At 55.0% G+C, this 24,085-nt stretch overlaps 5 protein-coding genes across 5 annotated transcripts; 3 read left to right on the forward strand and 2 right to left on the reverse strand.

The window, feature by feature from the left end:
* Positions 1 to 762: 762 nt before the first annotated feature.
* Positions 763 to 2,369, forward strand: CAN1 (Arginine permease CAN1; the record flags this gene model as incomplete). The annotated part of the gene is made up of 2 exons (XM_036633750.1): positions 763 to 904; positions 964 to 2,369. The coding sequence occupies 2 exons, from the start codon at positions 763 to 765 to the stop codon at positions 2,367 to 2,369; spliced, it is 1,548 nt and encodes a 515-aa protein (XP_036502866.1).
* Positions 2,370 to 2,590: 221 nt separating this feature from the next.
* hypC-1 (Monooxygenase hypC) lies at positions 2,591 to 3,100 on the reverse strand (the record flags this gene model as incomplete). Its single annotated transcript, XM_036633751.1, has 1 exon — positions 2,591 to 3,100. The coding sequence occupies one exon, from the start codon at positions 3,098 to 3,100 to the stop codon at positions 2,591 to 2,593; it is 510 nt and encodes a 169-aa protein (XP_036502867.1).
* A 1,254-nt stretch (positions 3,101 to 4,354) lies between these two features.
* On the forward strand, positions 4,355 to 5,292 carry linB-0 (2,5-dichloro-2,5-cyclohexadiene-1,4-diol dehydrogenase; the record flags this gene model as incomplete). Its single annotated transcript, XM_036633752.1, has 3 exons — positions 4,355 to 4,661; positions 4,715 to 4,994; positions 5,070 to 5,292. 3 exons carry the CDS (start codon positions 4,355 to 4,357, stop codon positions 5,290 to 5,292), a joined length of 810 nt encoding a protein of 269 aa, XP_036502868.1.
* A 5,222-nt stretch (positions 5,293 to 10,514) lies between these two features.
* CGCS363_v001904 (uncharacterized protein) lies at positions 10,515 to 12,350 on the forward strand (the record flags this gene model as incomplete). The annotated part of the gene is made up of 1 exon (XM_036633753.1): positions 10,515 to 12,350. The coding sequence occupies one exon, from the start codon at positions 10,515 to 10,517 to the stop codon at positions 12,348 to 12,350; it is 1,836 nt and encodes a 611-aa protein (XP_036502869.1).
* Positions 12,351 to 14,267: 1,917 nt separating this feature from the next.
* On the reverse strand, positions 14,268 to 18,041 carry RSF2-0 (Respiration factor 2; the record flags this gene model as incomplete). The annotated part of the gene is made up of 3 exons (XM_036633754.1): positions 14,268 to 14,353; positions 14,401 to 17,724; positions 17,936 to 18,041. The coding sequence occupies 3 exons, from the start codon at positions 18,039 to 18,041 to the stop codon at positions 14,268 to 14,270; spliced, it is 3,516 nt and encodes a 1,171-aa protein (XP_036502870.1).
* Between the last annotated feature and the right edge of the window lie 6,044 nt (positions 18,042 to 24,085).

The raw sequence follows: 24,085 nt of genomic DNA on the forward strand, positions 1-24,085 counted from the left end.
GGCGGAGAAAAAATTGGGAGTGCCTCATGGGAAATAGCAGTAGAGGCTCGGGCCAAGCTCGGTGGGAACCGGGTGGCGCGACGCGGCGGTCGATTTTGCATGAAGCTTCGAGCCGCAGGAGGAGGCTCCAAAAGGCAAAGAGCAGCTAGACCAGCTCCGGCGTACATACGAATTTCAGTGCCGGTCGATCGGATAAACTGCGAGAGACGTGGTTCTTGCAGCTGAATGGCATGTCATTGCCCGCCCCCCTTCGTCCAACAGCTCGTGCTCCACGGTCCATTTCCTGGTCGAGAGGATGGCCCCTGGTGAAAACGCCGCTGTTACCCGTGGCCGGCCGACTCCCGAGTCGCATTACTAGGGCGTGATGGACCGCGAGGACTCGTGTGCTCCATCGGCCAACCCCTAACGAGGAAAGCGATGGGGGTCTCGAGCGAGGCCATTGTTCCCACCTCTCGAGATTTTTTGCCCACGGCCACCGTTACCGGTCGCGATGAGTCGACGCGTAGTGGAACCCGTTGAGTAAGAGAAGCCCGTATTATATTTAATCATGCCATGAGCGTCTGGTCGTAGCGGAACCTGTCTGTCCTCCCCCAGGTTTCCGTTTGCTCATGCGTCTGGTGGTTTCCGGAGAAGCGAATCAACAAGCTTCCCTCTTACCCCGATCTTGCTCACCTCTTTGCTCCTAGCTAGCCGCGGTCGACGAGACTGAGATTTCCATCTAGTCTGTGAACGTCCCGTGTAGCCACCGGCCGACCAAACATCATGTTCAGCTCCAAGGAGAAGACGCCCCAGTCCACCGAGGGCGAGGTCACCCCCAACAATGTCTCCAAGGACGACTTGGAGACGGGGGAGACCGGTCTTCACCGCACCCTTAACGCTCGTCACCTCCAGTTCATCGCCATCGGTATGTGACTGATCGCATCCCATCCGGGGTCATGAGTTCCCTCTAACTCGCCGTCGCAGGTGGCACCATCGGCACCGGTCTCTTCCTCGGTAGTGGCAAGGCCATCGCTACTGCCGGCCCCGTCGGTTGCCTGATCGCCTTCATCTTCATCGGCAGCATCGTCTACTCCGTCATGACGGCTTTGTGTGAGATGGCGACCTACATCCCCGTCCCCGGCGCCTTCACGTCGTATGCTTCCCGATTCATCGACCCCACCTTGGGCTTCGCCATGGGCTGGATGTACTGGTTCAGCTGGTCCATCACCTTCGCCCTCGAGTTGACCGCCGCTGGCGTCATCATTCAGTACTGGAACGACACCTTGAGCATCGCCATCTTTATCTCCATCTTCTGGGTCGTCTTCACCGCCCTCAACTTCATGCCCATCCGCATGTTTGGTGAGGTTGAAATGTGGTTCGCGAGCATCAAGGTTGTCACTATTGTCGGATTCATCATCTTCGCCATCTGCATCAACGCCGGTGTTGGTCAGCAGGGCTACCTCGGCTTCAAGTACTGGGTCGACCCTGGTCCATTCAACGCGTCCATTGTCGAGGGTTCCGTAGGCAAATTTGTCGGCTTCTGGTCTGTCCTGATCACGGCCGGCTTCAGTTTCCAGGGATCCGAGCTGGTTGGTATCGGTGCTGGTGAGACCAAGGACCCCGAGAAGAGCGTGCCCAGTGCTGTCCGATGGACATTCTGGGGAATCTTCAGCCTCTTCGTCGCCACCATCTTCTTCGTGGGCATCCTTGTTCCCTCTGACAACCCGTCGCTGCTGCTCGACAGCCAGGATGCTTCTGCGTCCCCCTTGGTCATTGCTGCCAACTTGGCCGGCGTGAAGGTTCTCCCCGATATCATCAACGCCGTGCTCCTGACCGCTGTCCTCTCTGCTGCCAACTCCAACGTGTACTCTGGCTCCCGTATCCTGGTTTCGCTGGCCAACGAGAGGTGCGCTCCCCAGTGGATGACCTGGACCAACAAGTTTGGCACTCCGTACATGGCCGTCGCCACCACCTCTGCCGTTGGCCTGCTTGCGTACATGAACCTGTCTGAGAACGGTGGCGTCGTGTTTGACTGGCTTCTCAACATCACCGCCGTTGCTGGTTTCATCAGCTGGTCTTGCATCAACATCTGCCAGATTCGTTTCATGGCCGCCTTCAAGGCGCAGAACATTCCCCGCAGCATCCTGCCGTACCGGGCACCCTTCCAGCCTTGGCTGTCGTGGTATGGCCTGTTCTTCAACGTCCTCATCATCCTGACCAACGGCTTCACTGTCTTTATGGAGTGGAGCACCAGTGACTTTTTCACTGCGTACATCAGCGTCCTTCTGTTCATTGTCTTGCTTGTCGGTCACAAGATCTTCAACCGCACGATGCCTTTGAAGGCACACGAAGCCGATGTGACGACTGGAACTCTGCGTGCGCAATCTTAGTGGCAGATGCGTGGAGAGAGAGTGGAGTACAAAAGTAATCTGTAGTATTAGTAGATATAGCTGTAATGATGATACCCATGAGTTCAAACGGGTTGTATAGTACGTGTATATCGTGTGTGTGATGTATAATACAGCGAAATAGCTAGCTCAACGTCGCATCGAAGAGGTCGTGGCAATAGCTAGATGCTCCTGCGTATCCGACAATCGTCGACTCAACGAACTCAGGATATGACGGTGTACAGACCGACAACGCCTCCGAGACCAAGGGCAACACTGCGGCCCAGGTTGTATAGACCCCATTGGTCGACCAGGTATTTGGCACCCTCCTCTTCTTCTTGGGTCAGGCCAACAGCCATGATGCCCATGTCCCTTGTTTCTTCGGCCTTCTGGAATAACTTCTTGTTGATGTTGCCCAAGAAGAACCTGGTCCACGGACCAATACTGACGCATAGAGCAGCGGCTGTTGCGAATGCCTTGGCCTTGCCGGGGAGCTGTCGGAACGCAAAGGCTAGGTAACAATAGCTCAAGACGCAAAGGAGGATCGGGGGTGGAAAGGCACGGCTAGTCCGCTTGTACATGTTGGTCCATTGTCGTAGCATGAGCGGGGTCGGGGACTCGAGGAGGCGGGGAATGACAAAGACCGAGAGGCCCAGGTTGAGGCCGGCGACGGCCGAGTTGAGGAAGACGGTCGACGCCTGGAGGTTGCGTAGGCTCGGTGATTGGGAAGACATGGTGGGCTGCTTTTCTACCAACACGCAGGAATCGCTGTCGAGACGGGAAGCTATTGCGGTAACGGCGTCGATATCTGGGCAGCAAATGGTGCTGTTCGCTGGTGAAGAAGGACAAAAATGAGGAGGGGAAAGGAAGCTGACGAGAGAAGAGAAGGCGACAAGGATGCGAGGTCCGAGTTGAAGCGTGGAAGGTGGATGCTTGGAGCAGGAAGGTCCCGGACCGCTACTGCGCTGCACCGTGACTTGCAGCGCGGGACGCGGGACAGCGGGGGGCACCTGCTCAGTGGATCACGCCAGCGGGAGCGAACTTTCTCCACTGAAAAGCCCGGACTTCGTCTGGGAAGGGACGGCCCCACGGACGCCTGCCTGCCTGCCTCCTTTATTCTTCCATTACCTTACTTCCTCCCGTCAACATCTACCATCATATCGCCGCTTGTCTCATCCTTCGAAAAGGACAAGTCAAGCGTTTAATCAGGCCCCCAAAGTATGTTTGAACTTGCATGTAGCGACTAAGCATCAGAGAAGGGACATCTACCTAATGGTAAAGCACCTACCGGGGTTTAAGAAGCCACCATGGTACCTAGATTCCTTACACCAAGGGGATGACGTTCATTGCGAGGTCGACTCGCCGTCTTATCTACGCAGCGCAATCATCACCAACCACATTGTGCTCGGGCGTAAGGGAACGGGACTCGGTCTTGGCTTTTTGTAACATTGCGTGAAATATACCATGAAATGGTCTGATAAGTGTGGGCTCTGCAGGTAAGAACATAAGCTACCCTCGTTCCAACAGTCTTTTCCCCAAGGGTTGCGATCTCTACTGGCGAATCCGATGCCGTGCTTGCTCTCGCCGGAGATGGCTCCGGAGGGCCGGTCAGCCCCGGTCCTTTGCACCCCGCAAACTGTGGGTAGATAGCCCGTGTTGTTGGAGCGAAAATGGTGAACGATCTGCGGCGGTTTCCCACCTTTAGACGGGTGAATTATCCAACTCGGTCTTGAGATACGCTGAACAATCGCTGTTGGTCCGTAGACTTGCTTCCTGCTCACTGTTGCAATGCATTTACATACGGCTGTGGGGCGTGGAGTGATGCTCAATTGAGCAGCATGAAGAAATGAACGCAAGAACGGGTGGGATATTTATCATTGGAATCTGTCTATATGTCCCATCGCCAGCACTGGACACCCATTTATCTCCATCCTCAAATCATATCACACCTTTTTTTTTCCAGTTCGGCTTAGCCTGTCGCTATCGTAATGGGAATCCTAGAGCCAACCTTGACTCCCTTCAAGGGAAAGGTCATCACTGTCGCCGGCGCAAGTCGCGGGACCGGCTTGGCTACCGTAAAGTATCTCGTCCTTCGAGGGGCGACAGTTTCCATGTCGAGTTCCTCGCCCAAAGGAATTGCTAAGGCACACGCAGAGGTCTTAGAAGAGTGCCCGGGAAGCGATGACCGAATCATGACAATGGCATGCGACATCACAAAGTATGAAGAGGTTCAAGCGTGGATTGCGGAGACGATGAAGCGCTTCGGACGCATCGATGCCTGTGCCAATGTGTCTGGTAAATTTTACATCGCAGTTTCACACACGAAGGCTTACTAATGACCACCATAGGCAAAGAGCAGAGGAAGCTTTTCCCCCTCACCGACCTTCCTATCGAGGACTACAAAGAGATCATGAATGTCAATGTGAATGGTCTCTTCTATCTGCTGCGAGAACAGATGAAGGTCATCTCCGAGGGCGGAAGCATCGTCAACGTGGGCAGTGTATGCAGCTCCTTCAGCTCACCATACTATGGAGCATACATCGCATCCAAACATGGAGCTGCCGGTTTGACCAAGGCAGCTGCATTTGAGGGTGCTGCGAGAGGTGTTCGTGTGAACTCTCTCAATCCGTAAGCTGGACTCGGTTTTCTGCTTTTCGGAAATCTTTCGTATCTCGCAAACGTTCTTAGCTTACATGTTTTCAGGGGTACAATCAACTCGGAAATGACCAGCACACCGTTCGAGCTCCCTGACGGTAGTACCTTCACGCCAACTGCGCAAACAATTCCGCAACTGATCAAGAGAATGGCCGAACCAGAGGAGATCGCTGCCTCCATCTGTTTTCTGCTAGGGGACGAGAGCAAATTTGTCACAAGATCTGAATGGAGGGTTGATGGTGGCTGGCTGGAGGGAAGCTTGACTGGATGAGAACACATGTTGTTTAGGTATTCATCGCAAAGGGAGGAGATCCATAAGTCAAGTATGAGGTATATTTCATTGTAGCTTTAGTAGAAAGCATGCGGTCTTGGTCTAGTAAGAACTTGCAATACTTACCCGTGTATTTGACTCTTAGTTCGGCGATAACTAAAGTAACGTTCATAATCTACAAGTTACAGCAGGGTGGTACGAATGACGAGATGGCGCGCGTCCTTGGCCCGGTCATTCTCCATCCCTGCATTGGATACTTTGTGATACAGACGACATCCAACCTGCTTCAACGCCTTTGTGTGAGCTTATACCTACGATGTGCTCCATTCGAATCCTATATTCATCGTTCCTCTATCCCTTTGTTGCTAACCCCTTACAACTTGTTATCTGAGACTGAAAAAGCTCCTACCTATTCTTCGCGAAGTATGTGTAACTGCGGCGTATGCTTGTGTAACAGGATTCTGCAGAAGCGGTTTCATGACCACCCAGAGCAAGACTTTTACATAGTGAAGTGACAAAATTGCGGCAAAGTGCATCGAGAAGCGCTCATGGTCACAAAATATCGGTCATGGGATTCCTTCCGTCAAGCACGTCTTTAATGCACGAACAAGCCACTACTGACCTGAGACTCGTGATGGGATGTGTAGAGTAAGGGGTCAAGAGAGTTAGTTATTCCCTGCGGCTTCGCCTGGGGGAAGGTTATTATAAAAAGACGCTCCCAAACTCCGCTACAGACTTCATCGTCCACAAGTTACCGTGCTTGAATACTCGTGGCCATGTTGCGGCTATTGCTGATGCTTCTTGTCGGGGCTCTGCCCTTGGCCCATGCATTTCATGAGCAACGACTAAACCAGCCTGTTGCAAGATTCCAAAATCCCACCAGCCCGGCCAACCATTTCTTGAATACTACCACGCTTGTTCATGAACCAGTCCAGCCCACTTGCCGCGGTGACACTGGCGTCTGTATTTCAAGTATTGACTTCACCTGGCATAACACTACAGCGGTAAGTCATACGATCAGTTCACAGGTACAAAATTGACATTGGATACTTTTAGACGAACAGCGAGCTCGTGACAGTCCCACCCACTCAGCATACTTCTCAATGGGGGTTGACAACCACAAGCCCTACAAAACCAGTCTCAACAACAAATGGACTGCCAATCTCGTCGACAAAAAGCTCTGCGTTCGCGTCTTCAGGATGGCGAAACACTACATCGGCGCGGTCTTCTACGAGGAAGCCATCAACGGTACCGAGGTCGACCACGACACATGTACCCCCCTTCAACTCGACGAGAACTACGTTGCTTGTCCCATCGACCACAGCGAAGAGCTCATCTACATCCTCCAAAGCCACGAGAACCAACTTGACACCAACAACGGCATTGCCGGCGACGAATTCTTCACTGTCGTCGACGAAGGATCGGGCCTTGACTCCAACCGCACCAGGAAACGCGACCTCTGCGATTATAAATCCCTTCCCATCATCTACTACCAAGAATCCAAGCCGCACACCTTCATCAACGGGTTCCATAACAAGTTTAACAACCACGCCATCGAACAGTCCCTCGTCAACTTTATCTAGTGCAACTTCTTCGTCATCAACAGAGCCAGAGGTAATAATCACCACCCTTGGCAAAGAAGCCCTCAAACATCCATATCCCGAAACGACGTCTTTCGCCCACAGAACCCCCTTCATCATCACTACCACATCGCCAGGAGGCGGCAACGATCCAACGATCGTCCCAGGTAAAGCTTTTCTCAACCCGACTCAACTTGTGTTTTCCCCGCGCTGACTCTCTCAGTTATCTTTCCCTTCACAGGGCGCCCGATCATCTGCTTCGGCTGCTTCCCTGGCATTGATTTCCCCCCGAAATTTAAACTCACACTCAAGGTCCCCGAGTTCTGCATCAAAATCTTCTTCATTGAGATTGGCAACTGCGACAAGGGCGGAGACGACGAGGGTGGTGATGACAACGAGGATGACAATAATGATGATAAAAAGAATGACGATGACAAGAAGGACGACAAGACAGAGACAGAGAAGTCCACGTCGACGTCAACCTCATCTTGCACGACGACCGTCACAGCAACCCGCCGAAGTGTCTTTTGCTCCGTCACAGTCACTTCCATCACCAGTGGTAGGTTTCCAGCTCCCCTATTCCATACCTTAACTACCAACTGAGCAAAATTAATGTGAATTTAACCAGGAGGCAACGCCAGACGCGACGTGAAAGCTGCCGCCACGAACTGTGTCACCAGTGCCTACACCACAATCACCGGCTGCAGTGCGACGCCAGCGGCAACGACCGTGACAACCACGTCCACAGCAACCCACACCGACATCCCACTACTATGCAGACCCGGGAAATGCGGCGGCAGTGGCGGGTCCTCCTGTCCACGAATACAAAAGAAAACAGCGGCGGAAGAGATATTGCTAGCACACCGGTCGTTGGAACTGGCCAAGCGCGGCTTGCCGGGTCACGGGTTCTGGTACGACCCAGATGAGGACTATACACCCGAAAATCGCGCCAAGTTTCTTCCCGAGCAAATACAAGAAATCAGTGAGTGGCACGCAATCAAGGACGAAATTGGGCTTGATATCAGAGGCGGATATATGCCGGAATATGTGTACCACGGCGATGTAGATGTTGTCGACGAAGAAATGGGTGGCTCAATGACATCGACCTACATCCGCTTCGGCAAAGACGTCGGCGCAATCGCAGTCGAGGGACTCTACGGCTGCACATCCATCGTTATAGTCTCACAGCGTGGCGCATGGGTCAGCCATATCTGGGAAGAGCAGCTAGAAGACGAGGAGTCATTGGCCCTCCTGGGGGGAAAGCTTGGCCCGCTGCGTAAGGGATATCACGACAAAGCGCCACACGATCGGGAATACTCCGCGCGCGAATATATGATGTACGGTCTGGAAGACATGATCATGAAGCCGGATCTCGGGCCTGATGGCGTTTTGTTTGGAGACGTGAATGAAAACGGGGACGACCCGAACCAGAAGACGCCTCAAGACATCAGCGTGCGCGCTTTCATCTTCACCCCTAAACAAAGGCCAGAAAGGTGGGCTGGGAAAGAACTCCTCCCTGACGACGAGCTCGTGCTACCGGGAAATCTCGCGTATGAGCCGCAGGTCAACGGTTTGACAAGCATCATTTCTGATATCTTTGGAGAAATTCCTATTGAGGTGGTTGGATATCAGCCGTCCAATCTCCCTTCCGATCTGTTCAAATCTTGGGAGAGAAGGACGATTGAGAAAGAGAGAGAACGTGGAGGGAGACCGGCGACAAAGGAAGAGGAAAAGGAATGGTGGGATGAGAGAGAAGCGGAGGCGGGCGCCTGGCAGAAAGAGTTCTTGGCTAAAAGCACGCGCGGGAAGCTGCTTCTTCAGTACCAGCCCGCGGATCCAGATGTCTGCAGAGATGAGGCTGCATGGCGTCTGTGGATTGAGGACCACGAGGTCGGAGATCGAAGCGACCAGTGGACCGCGTCCGTGGACCAGACTTTCGTGTGGAAGAGTGGTTCAAGTAACAGCAAGAGAAGTGGCAATGAGAGTTACCATGCTCTCAACCCACTCCGACCCAGACAGAGCAACACCGGCTGCAGTGCGATGCCAGGCCACCCGACCCCGTTTTTATGCCGGCCCGAGACTTGCAGCGGCGGGGACGGATCTTCCTGCTCAAAGCCGCCAGACAGATCATCAGCGAGTTCACAGGAGCTCACACGTCGCACAGCGGATCTAGAGAAGCGTGGGCAGACGGTCGAGGGTGAATGGCCCGACCCGGAAGACTACGAAGGGGACCGTAGCAAGTTCATGGTTGCCCAGATGGCAGAGATCAGAGACTGGGAGATGATCGGGAGACAACGCGGCACTGCAGTCAACGGTCTTTACGAGCCTCAGTACGTCGCGCACGGCTCCAGAGCCAACGTCTCCCCGCAGTTCGCCGGCATAACCACGTCCAAATATGTTCTTTTCGGCAAGGACGTTGCGTCAATCGCGCTTGAGGGACTCTACGGATGCACGTCCATTATCGTCGTGTCCCAGCGCGGCGCGTTTGTGAACCACGTTTGGGAGACAGTGTTCGCGATGCCCCACGAGTGGAAGCGAGACGTGGAAGACGAAGACAGCGAGCTGTGGAGAGGGCTCTATTCAGTTCTTCCGACTAGCCCCTGGCGCAGGGTGGTGGATTTTACGAAGTACGGCTTGAAGGATCTGGTTGGCAAGGAGCGCATCGGGCCACCGGGCACTATGTTTGGCGACGTGGCGACACCGGATGAAGATAACAGGGACAAGAAAAGCTCTGAAGACCTCAACACACGCGCTTTCATTCTCACGCCCCGCGAGAAGCCGAAGCGAGTGGAGAAGTCTGAGGACGGTACTGAGTGGTTATTCTTCCCAGACGAGGTTGCCCTTCCTGACCCGATCAACGCAATGGATGGCACGATCGCATACGAAGATCAGGTTGACTTCCTGAAAAGTATGGTCAGTTCTATCTATGGCGACATTGACGTCGAGGTTATCACGTATTCACCGCCTCTGGGTACGCTGCAGATGTTGATGGATAAGTATAAAAAATACGAGGAGAGAGGCGGTAAAGACCCGCAAGGGGACGAGTTAATCAGGGAGATTGAAGAGTTTAGCAGGTTCCAGCGTGAAACCTATGGGCCCACGCCGCGGGGGAAGCTACTTCTTCAATATCAGCCCGCAGACGCAGAGGACTGCAGAGACCAGGCGGCGTGGCGTCTGTGGATCGAAGACCGCGAGCTAGGGGACCGAAGCGACCAGTGGAAGGCGTCCGAAGACCAAACCTTCGTAGCTCCGAAGGATGACGAGTCAAGCGACGGCGAGGGAGCTGGCAGTGGAAGTGACGGTGGTCCTGCCAAAGTACGACTCAGGCAGAACAAGGTCAAGGCATGTCCCGCCTACCAAGAAGAGCGGTGCGAAGTCTCTGACTGCGGCGATGCCTGTCCAGTCATCTTGTGGAAGGACGTGGAGAAACCGACCTGGATGACCAAGCGCGGCATGCCGGTGGAGGGCGACTGGCCGGACCCGGAAGACTACCCCGAGGGCCGCCGGGACCGGTTCCTCATTAACGAGTTCCAGATCATCACAACCTGGGACCCGAGCCCGAACAACCAAGACCTCGAGTTCTTTGGCGGGTACGATCCGGTCTGGGTCCGGCACGGCCAACCGGAGCATGTGGGAGTGGAGATGGCGGGCATGACGACGTCTAACCACGTCCGCTTCGACTCGCAGGTCGCGGCCATCACTCTTGGGGGTCTATACGGCTGCACGGCGGTGGTTGCGGTATCCCAGCGCGGGGCGTGGGTGAGCCACATCTGGGAGAACCAAATCTACACCCAAAAAGAGTTTATGTTCCTGGTCAATGATATGCTGCCTAAGGGAATCACCCCCGGCGAGCCTGGAGCGGAGTGGATGAAGTTCGGGATGAACACGATGGTGGAGAATCCAGACCGCGCTCCTGAGGGTGTGATGTTCGGTGATGTCAAGGAGAAGGACGACAATACGAAAGACGACGCAAAGTCGACCCAGGACATTGGCACGCGCGCCTACATCATAGCTCCCCGCGTGCGAGCCGAGAGGTTCCGCAACGGCCAACTCGTCCCCGAGTCCGAATTCTTGAACGACCTGAACCACAACGTGGGCCAGATACGGTACCCGAGCCAGGTGGGCAAACTCAAACAGATCGTACGAGATAGCCTCGGCGACATCCCCGTGGAGACCCTCGACTACTCGCCCCAATCGCTGCCGAACCGCATAGTTGAGAAGTACGAGACGCTCCGGATGGAGAGGGTCCGGGCAGGAAAGCAGGAGACGCCGGAAGAGGCGAGTGCGAGACGGAAGGAGTGTCGTGGTTTCCAGGAAAATGTCGCGAGGACTTCTGTCCGCGGGAAGCTGCTCATCCAGTACCACCCGGCCAAGACTTGTAACGACATGGCCAGCTGGAGGCTGTGGTGGGAGAACCGCGAGATCGGCAACAAGTACGACAATTGGGTTCCCGAGTCGAATCAGATCTTCCAGAGTAAGAATGCGCCGAGGCAGGTGTGTTCCATCCGAAAACCCACGTCTGGGGCGTCGACAGCTACCAAAGGGGCTTCTTCGCGGACGCAGAAGCCGACTGGATCTCTCGCTGCGACTCGAAGTGCTGGTTCCAACTCAACGCGGCCGGGGATGACGGGAACGGGTTCTCCGCCTCGAATCACGACGACCAGTGGTTTGAATGCAACAGTCACTCGCCGGCCCGGGTCTACGGGATCATCTCGGACATCAGGGGCTCTTACCAGCACTACGAAAGTCGTCAACTCAAAAACAACTTCACTGAATAACACCACGACTTTCGCCAACTCCAAAGCAGCTTCATCGACTAACACAACGACCTTCATCAACTCAAAGACAGCGTCACTGTCCAATACCACGACTTTCATCAACTCAAAGACAGCCTCGCATTCCAAAGACGCGAGCCAGTCATCTTCCCAACCGTCAACCACGAGTCCGAGATCGACGTCAGCCACAAAAACCACACACACTTCCACCACGACCTCGCCTTCGACATCACAGCCCAAGACGTCAACTTCTCGGGCCCCGGCAACCACATCAACCAAGCCGAAAGAGGCCGAACCCTCGCAAGGCGTCGACATCTACTACGAGCTCGCGATACCGTCAGGACAAGGTCGACAAAGCCGGACCGGCAGATGGGTGATGATGGCCCGGGGCATTACAGCATTAGACACCTGCACGGCGCCGCACATAGGAGAAGCAGATCCCGTCGACGACCTCAAGTCAAAGCCGTGGCCAGAAAGCATAAGCTCCATTAGAGACATCCACGGCCGGAAGAACTGCAAGTACGCCAGCAAGGATGGCGGTCCTGGCAAGTTCTCGTGTGATGGCGTCTCCAGCTTTGACTGCGTCACGCACACGGGTTATGATGCCGGCGGGGGCTCGTCGACGAGCTTACGGTGTGGAGAATTGGGGCCCAATCAGAAGAGCTATGATCCGAGGGTGACCTGCTGGTTCCCTGTCAAGTAAAGTCATAGGGTCCTGGATTCGTTGGGCTGGTCTGATGCTTGTGATTGAGAGGGGCGTGTTTCGGTAGGCCCTTGTAAGAAGGCAGGTCTTCCCGGTGTTATCTTCGCATGATACCACGAGGGGCTTCAAATCATTGGTTCCATTCTGGGATGTACATGTATTGGTAGTTGGGTTCCTCAGGTTCGCCAGGTCTGCAAACCCTCCTCAAAGAGTCCTCGAGCTCCTTGTCCACAGGTTCAGGCGTCTTAATCATACCGGCCTGACGGAGAAACCGTCTCTCATCCAAGATTTCAAAGAGTTAGGCGGTATGAAATCCACCACCAGCTTCCGATAGTCATCAGGCGTCTTAATTATCCTCCCAGACGTTATCCGCCCTCAAGATATCGTCACGTAAGCCCATCAGCCATGGGTGCAGTGCTCAAAGATAGTCGTGAACCGTAACGTAGGTATCAGAAGCGTTGATGACCAGTGGCTGTGCCTTCTTGGGTCTGTCCGTGTCGCAGCAACGAAGAAGGTACATCTCGCCGTCTTCATCGTCTCCCGACGACTCAGAGCCCGATAGTTCGCAAAGCTCCTTATCGGGCAGTTTACCAAAGACGCAGTCCTTGTCATCAGGATGGGCGTGCCGCTCGTGTCGCTCAAGCCACTCCTCATGCCACCGGCGCAAAACGTCAACGTGTACGGTTGATCTGAGGACATTGTTATCGGACCGGATCCGGCATAGCCCCACATGGCGTGCCGGAGCGGGCCCCGGCCGTGTAGATGTGGGCAGCATAATACAACAGACTCCTCCTGAATCTGAGCGAACAACATCAACAGCCCGTTTCCCCATCCTCATACGCATTGGAAGATCAAACTTGGAGCCAAATACTTTGTTTTGATCGATAGCTATGGTTATCCTTCTCTCCAGGGCACTTTCCCAGGTCCTCCCATCCCTGCCGGTATCGCCCGGTCCTCAGACACAAGCCTCTCCATTTGCACCGCTTCTCGCCAAGGAGGAACGCCAACACCCCCTTCTCTCAACTCCAGCCCGGCATCTCGTGAGGCTTGTCCCCCAAGAGATGCCGCCTTCCTGCGCAGGGATTGGTAGACCGCCCGTAATTCCTGTTCCCACCGTGACCTAGTACATCCATTCCATTCAAAATAGCAACCCAAAGATTGCGAGTCCCGAGTTGATCGAGTCCTTCCTTCCATGTCCGTATCCGTCGAGACAAATGTTTTCAAAAGTTGACTGACTGCAGCTCTTTGCAGCCGCACCCAACCCAACATGGCGCTTGAAACCCACGCGACCGACTCTCAAGGACCACAGAGGGAGGTTCTGTGGACCTTGTGAATCGGTGCTATGGGTTGCGCAAGAACTGAATAAAATGATACGCCATTCCGATTCCCCAATATAAAGCAGTTCCTGTCCATACTAGCCTCGCATCGCCTTGTTCAAGGAAGCCCATATGCAACAGGGAGAGAAATAGTAGTCCGGGTTTCCCAATCCAAATGAGAGACCGTATACCAACTGGGCCATCGAGGCTATGGCAGAACTTTTTGATGTACAAGACAAGCAATTATGCTCGCATTTCCGTTGTTTTCCGGGTCGCTGCGTCAGCGTAAACGTAAAATGTGCGTGGCATCGTAACGTGCCAGCTCGAAAGAATGCTTCCTCGCGAGGAGAACATGTCGTAACGTCATACAATTGTACTTTTTCTTTTCCGTAAGAGCGTTAGGGTATTTTATCGTTGATTTCTTATATCGTCCCCTTCTTTTTCGATAATCCTTTTCCAAGTTTTGTTTTTGGTCACCGGACTTTTCGTTCCCTTTTCCTGCAGGCAGAGTTCTCGCCTGCGATCCTCCACATCCAGTTCTCAAAGGTGTCATCGTGATTCGATCTTCGCGATTGACTCCCCTTTCCAATTGGCCTTTTGTTTATTCGCATGCAATGACGGACTTTTCGGCTCGGGCTCTCATGTGAGTAGCGTGAGTCTCGAGGCATCGGGCCATGAGATGAGTGACTGTAGTGGGTTAGAAAAGGCCGTCCCGACTGACTGGAGCAACTTACCTGGCCAAACAGCAGCTTTATCGAGCATGTAAGCTGTGACACGCAGGATTTTGGCTGCGTATCCTGTGTGATCGTCCATCTGCATCCTAGCATCAACCCCCACAATGCTACCCTGGACGACTTCCAAATTCATCTTCATCTCAGCCGAGGCCAACACCTCCTGAACCTTGCCCAACAACTTGACGTCTTCCTCCTCCAGAAGCATGATTGCTGGTACTTGGGATAGATCAACTTCATCTTGACCTAAAATTCCCAGATATCGCCCGATGCGATCTTGCAGAGTCGCGACCCACTCGGCCAATACCTGAGCGCAGTCAAAAGCGCACATTGCCGACTGAAGAGGCAGCTCGCGGCTGGAGAAATCGGCAAAAGTAACACCAAGCTTGTCGGACATCGCGAGAGAGTCAGCGGCGTAGAAGGCGGCCTTCCTTAGGTGCTTCTCTCTGCGCGATGTAGAGCGGTTGGTGAGCTGCGGAGCGGCTTGGGTCGGGGGTGGAAACTTTGCCGAAGAGAATTCCGGGGATGAGGACTGCGTGGCTGGCGATTCGGCAAAGACCGAGCTGGAGACCGAGTTATCAGAAGGGTCTGTGCCATTTGATTCAGTGTTTGAGGCGGGTGAGTGCTCGGCGTGCTGAACAATTTCGCTACCTCGCGAGAGCTCCTCCGCCATGGCGTCCCAATCGCGTTGCCAGAATTTCTCCTTTGATCGAGCCAAGTTTACAAAAAGACGAACGTAGGCCAAATCAAGCAACGGAATGGCGTCGGCAGATAGCGGGCCCAGGCCAAAGGGGTTCGGTCGCTCCAAGCTGTGGTTCGGGTTGCTTGCCCATGCCGCCTGCCACGCCTTGAGGGCCGGCTCGATATGGCGATGCATCTTTTCCGTTTCCTCATTTGTCCAGACCTTGTTGTGGTGGCGTTGTCGGGTTTCCCAAATGTAGTTGTGCAGCGCGTTAATCAGAATCAAGCATCCGAACGTAGACGGCTTCAAGTCGCTGGTGGGCATGTCGTGGATATTAACTCCTGGCCCGAATCCTTGCTGCGCATTGAAAGCCTTCTGCTTTTGTTGCTTTTCGTTCGTCCTCAGCAACTCCCCCAAAGCCTCGTGGAATGTCATGCGATTGTGGTTAGCCGCGCGAATGCCACCCTTTGCCGCAAATGCAGTACTGCTCTCAGCGGAGAAGAACTCTTCGTCGCATGGCAGGTCAAGCAGAATTTCCGAGTTGGTGAGTGCGGGCGTGTGGTTGTATGCTGCAACCAGGAGACTGGAAAGGATGAAGACGACATAAAGGGTGCGCTTGCGCTCTTCCATCGTCTTCCACTGGATCCATTCGGCCTGCTCTTCAGAATCCGTTCGCATGCCGGGCCAGTTGGCATCATCACGCATGTGAGTGTCATGAGTCTCGTTAGACTCGACGCGAATAGGACGGAGGAGGTCGGCAGCCTGAGCCAGGCTGACAAGGGCTGCACAATGGGTTGAGGCGATATCGCTGGCTGTCTTGTCGCCGCAATTGTGGCCGTAGACGACGTTGAGAAGCATGGCTTGGACGAGCCAGACCGGGGTGTGGACTGAGGATTCCTGGGTGTGAGAGTTCGGCTCGGATGCTGGAGTTCTGCGTAAGTCTGCCTTTCTCACATCGGCCTTCCGCCTCTCCTCTAGATACAACTGGATCATTTTCTTGGCCATCTCAAACAATTCCCGAGATTGGACGTGGTCCATTTCGTACAAGGCGCCAATGGCAGACATGGAAAGGATGAGACACCCGCTCCCACCGACGCTGTTGGATCGGTTGGTAGCGGAGGGCGGCATCTCAAAATTCAAAGTGGGAATGTGCAAAAACGGCAGATGAGGGTGGAAGTAACGAAGATAAGCGCCAACATATCGTTGTAAGTCTTGAGTGCTAGGTAAATTCTTTACATGGTCAGGAACACTGTTGGCTGTGTTCTGAAATCCTGGCGACAACGGCGAGCTTGGGGTCGCAAATGAGTATCTCCGTCCACCAAAAGGAGCGCACTGCGAAAGGGCACCGACGATGGCACTCCGGGTAGTATCCGTGATGGTGGAGACAGGCGAGACGCCATGGTTTCCACCATTGAGAGACGAGGGGGTCTCGGGTCCTGCATTGTTGAAGTTGAGCGCCTGGTTCAAGTTTTGGGTGTTGTTTAGACCCGAGACCATGGACGGACTCAAAGAGCTCAGAGAAGGGGGAGGCGTCGAAAAGTAGGCATCATTGAGTTTCTGGGTAGACGGCTGGGGCGACACGGGGGCGCCGTTCATGAGATCGGGAAAGACGGAACCATTCATGTCCAGGGCAAAAGGGTTCGGGACTTGGGGAGGACCCATTACGGCCGGCTGCCACATGGAGCTGGTGCCAGCCGGGGGGTGGTTGGAGCCGTCCACCATGACATCGCTAATGCCACTCTGGCTGGTGGTGCTGATGGCGGACGGGCTGGATCCGTCTACGGCATTGTCGGCACCCTGAAACGACATCTGATGCTCAAAACCGGTCAACCAGTCGAAGCTGTCGTCCAGTTGAGTAGACGACATGTCGCTGGTCAGGCCATGGAAGGGCGAAGCTTGATCCAAGGCCATGGACTGGGGCGAGTCGTTATAGTGGAGAGCATTAGGGTTGATGGTGGAGCCCGGGCCGAACAACAGCCCCTCGAAGTCGAAGTCCGGGTTGAACACGGCCATCGGCGGAGCGGTCCGCAAGCCGCTGAAGTCCATGTTGTTGATGCCATGCGTCTCGAGCTTTGGCAAACCGTGAGCCATGCCGCGCTGGCCCATGGCGGCTGACATGCCACCAAAGTCCATATTGTGCACGGGCAAGCCCACCAAACTAGGGTGACGGCTGTGTGTGCCAGGCGGCATGCCCCTCGCTACCTGGGCATTGGCGGCCGCAATCATTTGCATGGCATTTTGGTCGACATGGCTGATGGTGTTGGCTCTGGGACGCATGGAAGCCGCGGCGTTTGCAGCCGCAGCAGCGTTGGGACCAGCGACGCTGTTCTTGCGGGCGCGGCTCGTTCCAGGTGCAACGCCGCTGGCGCTCTCACGGCGATTGCGGGGGCGCGAAGAAGGGGTGGTCGTCTGGTGAAGCTTCTGCTGGTGTCTCAGCAGCAGATCGCGACGAGCGAAGCATCTCGTGCATTCAGGGCACTCAAAAGGCTTCTCCTTGGTGTGGGAGCGCTCGTGGCGTTTCAGATGCTCCAATCGGGCGAAGGAGCGCTGACAAGTCGCGCACACATGAGGGCGGGGCTTATCGGTTTTGGGGGGAGGAAAATTGGCAGGCGTCTTCGTGTTCACGGTAATAGTAGAAGCTGCTGCTGTATGGACCAAAAAGGACTTATTGTCAGCTCAGTTTCAGCAGTGACATGGTATTCCTCAGGGAAAGAGAGGCGACGATGCAGTGGTGGTGGTGGTGGGATTGAATGGCGGGACACGCGGGTGGGAACAGGAGGGGCAGGTTTGGAGGGGTGTTGGTGGGCTGTGCTGTGCAGTGCAGATTCAATGCAATTGTGCAGGTGCGACTCATACCACTATCTTCGGTGGCCGGGGCAGCACCGTTGGCAGCAGCCGCCGCGGGAGCAGCAGCACCGCCAGCAGTAGCTGCAGCGGCGGGAGAAGAGGAATTGGTCGTCATGTTTGTGTTCTTTTCGACCTTAATTTCCGTATCATTCATGGCCATCGCCTTTTCTTTTTTTCGCCTGTCGTTCCCGGTCGTTTTCGTCGTGAAGGAGGAATGGAGGGGTGGTTGGTTGGGAGGAAGGAGGTTCCTTTTTTGGGTGGGCGTAGCAGCTCGGTGGGCGGTGGTCGGAAGAGTGCGCAAGTGAGGAGCGGCAAGCGAGAGTGCGAAACCAAACCAGAGACTGACTGACGGAGGTTGAAGGAAGGCGAGGTCGAGGTCGAGGTTGAGGTTGAGGTTGGTTGGTGTAAGGTGGTGAGGTGGGCAAGAGAGGTAGATAGGTAGATAGATGGTGGGTGGTGGGGGGAGAGGCGGCGTTTAGTAGTGGCGGGAGGGAGAAAGAGGTAGAGACAAGAGGGAGAAGTTGTTGTCTGAAGCCGACAGTCGCATGCTATTTCCAAGCACGAGGAAGGCAGTCGAGGAACAGCAAATCAAGTTTGGTCTGTGTTGGTCGCAGCCTTGAGGCTTTCGTCGAACAAACAATTCCCACCGGTCGAAGCAGTTGCTTGGAGAAACAAAAAAGAGAAAGGAAGGAGGGGAGCAAAAAGGTCGTGGTGGGAAGGGGAAGTTGAGGTACTTGTTAGGTAAAGTGCCGTCAGGTCGCGCAGCGCAGCCCAGCCCGGCGCATCTGGGAGTGGAAAGCGCGAGTGAGGTAGGTGTGAGTGTGTTTGTGTGTGTGTGTGTGTGTGCGAGCCAGCGAGCGAGTGAGTGAGTGGACCAGCCGGGACTGGACTGACTGACTGGGAAGGACAGGATGGGGAGACGCTGCTACTGCTGCTGCTGCTGCTGTTGCTACCTACTGCTGGATTGACTGGACTGGGCCGGGATTGGACGTGGACATGGACTGCGACTGGGGGACTTGGACTGACTGGGGCCAGGGCCTGGGGAGCCTGCGTCTGGCCGTCTGTCTGTCTGTCTCGTGTGGTCTGGTCTGGTCTGCAGCAGCTAGGTAAGGTAGGTAAGGTACGTCCCTCCAGTTCTCTGCTGCTCCCCTGCCTGCCTCCACTGTCTTCTTGGTGGGCGGGCGGGCGAAAGTGAGAGAAAGAGGGCGACCGAAGGTGTACTTTGGTACGAATACCTACTTGGATGTGTGTGTGAGAGAGTGTGCGTTGTGTGCGTGAAGGTCGGGTCACAGGCGTGGGTGTGGGCGGGTACCTAGTTCGAGGTACCGTCCCCCTCCACGATTGGGATGAGGTTGCGATGGGATGTGGGACGGGTACGTCGAGGCAAGGTATCGTGCCTTAGCAATGGAGGTATCGACAGGCGCATCTCATTTCGCAGTACGTGGGCAGGTAGGTACTGTGCAGAAGAGGCAGGGAAAGCACAAATCGCACTAGCACATTGCATCCGTCTGTACGCTACGCTACCTTGCCTTAGCAGGAAGCAGGGTCTGTCGGTCGGTCAGTGGGATGGCAGAGACCGGGAAAGATTCATGGGAAACACGTAGAGAGGCAGGAGGCAAGAGCAAAAAGGCAAGGTGACGGGAGGTGAGGCAAGGTGGGTCCTCCGTATGCCTTAGCTCGCCCCGGTCCACGTCCACCTAAGGTAGGTAGGTACCTTACTTAGGTGCCTACCTACACTTGGCCAGTCCACGTCCAGCTGGCCCCAGCAGGTCAGCGATACCTGCCAGATGTACCCGACCACAGTGCGACGCTGCCACCTGACTGGGAAGGCCATGTACCCGGCCTTACCTTACCTGCCTCCAACCCAGTGTCTCCTGCCTGCCTTCTTTCACATTGCTGTCTGTCTCCAGCTGCGCCTGCCTGCCCGCCTGCCTTCCTTCCCCTTAGTCACATAAGACACTCAAGTAAAGTATCACTTCTTTGCCTTCTCTCTATATTTTGCGAAAAAAGGAAAGTGTTTCCCCGACTCGCTGCTCGCTTCCTGCGTCGGCTGCTGCTTGCTCATTACGCCGCTGCGTGGGCTGTGTCGAAATAGAGGGGTCAATCGTCACGAGGAAGGCGAGACGAAACTTGGACCGGGCTTGGGACTGCAATAACTGGATGCTCGATGCATTCGTGCCTTGGATGGGAATCTGACAGGACAAGGCATAACAGAGCCAGCGGCAGGATCAGACAGGCCATCAAAGCTAGGCAAGGCAGGCTGCGACGCCCATTGCAGTCACCCAGCATCGGCTCTTCGGACGCATCACGTACTACCTTACTATTGTTGGCACCCTACCAACGGATGCAAATTGATGTTCCAGTTGGCCAAAGTCACTTGACCTTGCATCTTTTTCCCTAGCCTGCTGCTAGCTTGCGCTCCCGCGTTCCATCTTGCTTGGAATTCCGTTACTTCGTAAGCTTTATTTCCCTCTGCTCTACCCTTCCCTGCCGACCTAAATAATACCGTTCGTTGGTAGGTAGTAAGAGGTCAGGTAGACATTGCTGTCGTCCGCTACTCCTCTATCATTCCCGCATTCATGTTACAAGGCTAGAGGCCCGGCCAAGCTAACTCCTAGAAGAGACTGGTCAGGGGGCACAGAGAACAAGGGGAGGCTGGTCGGGGAACCGTTGCACGCTGCAAACGACCCAGCACACTGCAAGATAATTGGGGCAGCGCGGAATAAGGCGGTTAAAGCCTGAAGCCTGAAGCTTGAAGCCTGAAAACTCCAGACTTCAGAGAGGCTCCAGAGACAGCTCTGTGCTACGTAATCGGGTCAGATGCTTGTCCTGTGCGTGGAGAGGTCTGTTCTCTGTTCTTATTACTGGGGTGTGCAAGCTCTGAGAGCGATACCGATGCTGACCGGGCCTCTTTTCCAGCTCGAGGTCAGGGCTCCTATGTCCGTGCCGTAGCTTATCATGTTGGTCGATGGCGAGATAGACGTGCGACAGCTGTATCGGGGGTCGGACGTCTCGGCACTGAGGCGGACGGTATTCCGACGCGAAGGCCCTCGACGAGCTTATTTGATTGATGCCAGCGGGCAGAGATGAAGCAGAATAAAAAGGAAATCATTTGGCCAAACAAACTTTGCCTGCTTGGCCGGCACGAAGCCGTTCCTATGGCATCTCAACCAGCCACCCCAGGCCTTTCACCCAGAACCTCTGGGATCACCGCCCTTCGACTGACCTTGTCAGTTGGCTTGTACGCCGGTTTCCCAAGGCCAACACCAACACAAGTGGAAGAGCCCTGCGTCTTCACCCGTTGTCGGCGTTGTTGTCATCTTCACGCTTGCCATATCACGCCCACTTTGCGCAGAATGACTGGGATTCATAAGCATTCAAAGATAAAGGCAAAGATGATGCCGCTACCTGGGACTCTGAGACGTCGTCTCTACTATCCGCACGGAGCCCAAGGTATCTGTACCCGCTATGCTAGAATACGGCTTCGTAGAGTGGCCCGCGTCCAGTCGCATCACTCGACATGCCTGGCCTGTCGTTGGCTGGCTTTTCGGGAGGGTGGATTGGATGGAGCATCCCGTCTTGTGCTTCAAGGCCCGGGGTTGTTCCAGAAGTGAGCCAAGCCTTGCCCGGGCCCAGCGTCCGCTGTGAAATTGAGTTCCCGCTGGTACTCAGCTGGGACATGATCCGAAGCAAAGACGGTGTATGAGGTGCCATGCCAGTGTGCCGTGGAAGCCAGAACATAGCACCCACCATGCGAGGCGTTCGTGTTGCACAGCCAGCGTGCCCTGAAGCTCCTTTGACTGCCATGCTCTCTTTGCGCCCTGGATCAGAGACAAGAACAGCGACTAGGTGTGCTTGATTATCTCGGGAGGCCGGCTGCTAGTGTGGCATAGCGTGGCGGATACTGTACCTTCAATCGATAAAGCACACCTTCTGGGCCCGGTCTGCTCGGCACAATACCACCCTTTCGTACAGGTCTTGGAAATAATTGTCGCTGCTGGTTATTGCAGCATGATAACGACGTAGCTCTGATGTTCCAGCGCAATTGCTCGCAACTGCGAAATAGAAGCGAGCAGCGTGGGCCGTAATCGCTCTCTCGGCTTGACATGCTGACAATTGCGGCAAGCAGCTTTGGCCAATGGCAGACGGCGAATAGTTCCGAAGCAGCAGATTGAAGACCGATAGCCGGAGGTCGAGACAGGGAGCTGTGGCAGGTAGGTAGTCTAGGACTCTAGGGCTGGTCGAAGAAGAGAGACGAGTAGCGCCGCAGCAAGAGAAAAAAGAAACGGGCAATTTCAGTGGCTGCAATTGGCACCTGTGAAAGACAAGAAGCTTGCGGTACTTTGGTACTTGCATCCACAACAGCGCCGATCAGGGTTCTCCGTTCCTAGCACAGCGCCTCGTGGGCAGCCGGGTTGGGCAGGTACCTCGTCCTCTGCAGAGCCGGGCGGAAGTCGTTGTACCTCGGGCCATGGGACCTCCATGCGGCGACGTCGTCAACGCAGGTATCGCAGTAGATGGATGAAGGCTGGGAACAAGGTGTCGCCATCGGGTCATCTGTGGCTGTTGGCGCTGAAGAAGGGATCATTGAAGTCGGCAGTAGGAGCGCTGTCCATCAAGGGAAGGGAGCCAGGGCTGATGTCGAGGTCATCGGATGGTGACGTGATGAAATCGGGTACCTCCTTCCTCGTCGTCTTCTTCTCCAAAATCTCGGATATTGTGAGCCTGGCGAGTTGTGAAGACGTCGTTATGAATAGGCCATTGCAGGGTATGATTGAGGAGGCGAGGTGAGGTCAGTTCACAGTCAACTCTAGCCGTTCAGCGGGTAGCGAGTGTATGGTGAAAGTGGACGATATGCAGACTGCGAACGGGCTGCCCGTCGACGGGGTCGAGCCGTGGGCTGTCTGGCGTGTGGGACAGGGATTGGGGAGACTTGGAAGATCGTCTGGAATGAAGGTTGTTGGCCGACTGATGGGCTGGTTCGTCTGGGTGGTGTCGATATTGGATGCTCTGCGTCCTTGATGCTCGGATTGCTTGCGTCTGCTTATTGCTGGTCTGCAGCATGCGAACAGAAACGGGCGAGGTGCAGAACAACTGCAGCAGCGCGTCGGGTATCTGGAGGTCCAGCCGACGTAGAGGTCCACCGTGGAATTGTTTCGGCGTGTATGATTTGCTGAAGCAGCGGGCTGGGCTCTTATTTTTGATAATAAGCACGACAGGTCGTAGACGCGCGTGGTTCGTTCCGCTGGGCATGTCCGTGTCTCGATTGGATAAGGCCGGGCAATAAGAGGCGGCGGATAAGGTGTGAAGGGTTCAGGAGGACGGCTCGGCAAACATGCCATTTACCTTAGATGATACAGTAGCGGCAGAGGCACGAGAGACGGGCGGTCGACGCAAGAACCTGACGACATGGTCAGACGGGAAGCAGAGGGCAACATGCCGTAATCGGGCAGCATGGCACTGGAGTCGATCGATTTGCGAGAGAGCCCGCCGCTACTGCGCAGCCAGAGAGGGCAGGGGCGTTGTCGCGAGCTGCTTCCTGAATGGTTGACAGCATGTGCGGCGCCCTGCCTCTTGCACCCTAGCGCTGCTGCGGGACGCTGCGAGCCTGCACCTCCAGAGCAAGAGCAACCACCCAGCATGAGGTAGTCACGTAGTGTAAAGCAAAGAAAGTGCACCTAAGTGCAGCAGCTGCAGTTTGTTAGCCACCAAGCCAGAACAACCTAGGTAGAGCACCTATGTAAGGTAATATGCGCACATGTAAGGTAGCTAGGTGTCTACGTCAGAAAAGGCACTTTCGTCATTTGGTGTGCGTGATGTTCGAGAATCAGCCGCAGCAGGAGCAGCCGTCCTTCTCACCTTACCTACCTTCTTGCCTACCTTAGGTACCTTACCTTACCTACGTGCCTGCCTGCAGTTGTTATTGCAGTCGCAGTTGCCAGTCGTACGCCATAGGCAGGCCAACTACTGCGTATGGCAGTTGCAGCAACAGCAGGAGCCAGCAGAGCAAGAGCAGTTGTCGTCGGACGGCCCCTTCCTTGGGCACGGTCTCACCCCACCTCGCCAAGCACAGTGTGCAAAAGTCGAGCGTGGCTCCTTCCTTTCCCCAACTCCCACCTGCCCGCAGCTGGGGCCAGTGCTGGACCCCTGTTGCCTTGA

This window comes from Colletotrichum siamense (assembly GCF_013390195.1).
Source record: "Colletotrichum siamense strain Cg363 chromosome Unknown KSG_Cg363_contig01, whole genome shotgun sequence".
In the NCBI taxonomy this organism is placed as follows: Eukaryota; Fungi; Ascomycota; class Sordariomycetes; order Glomerellales; family Glomerellaceae; genus Colletotrichum; species Colletotrichum siamense.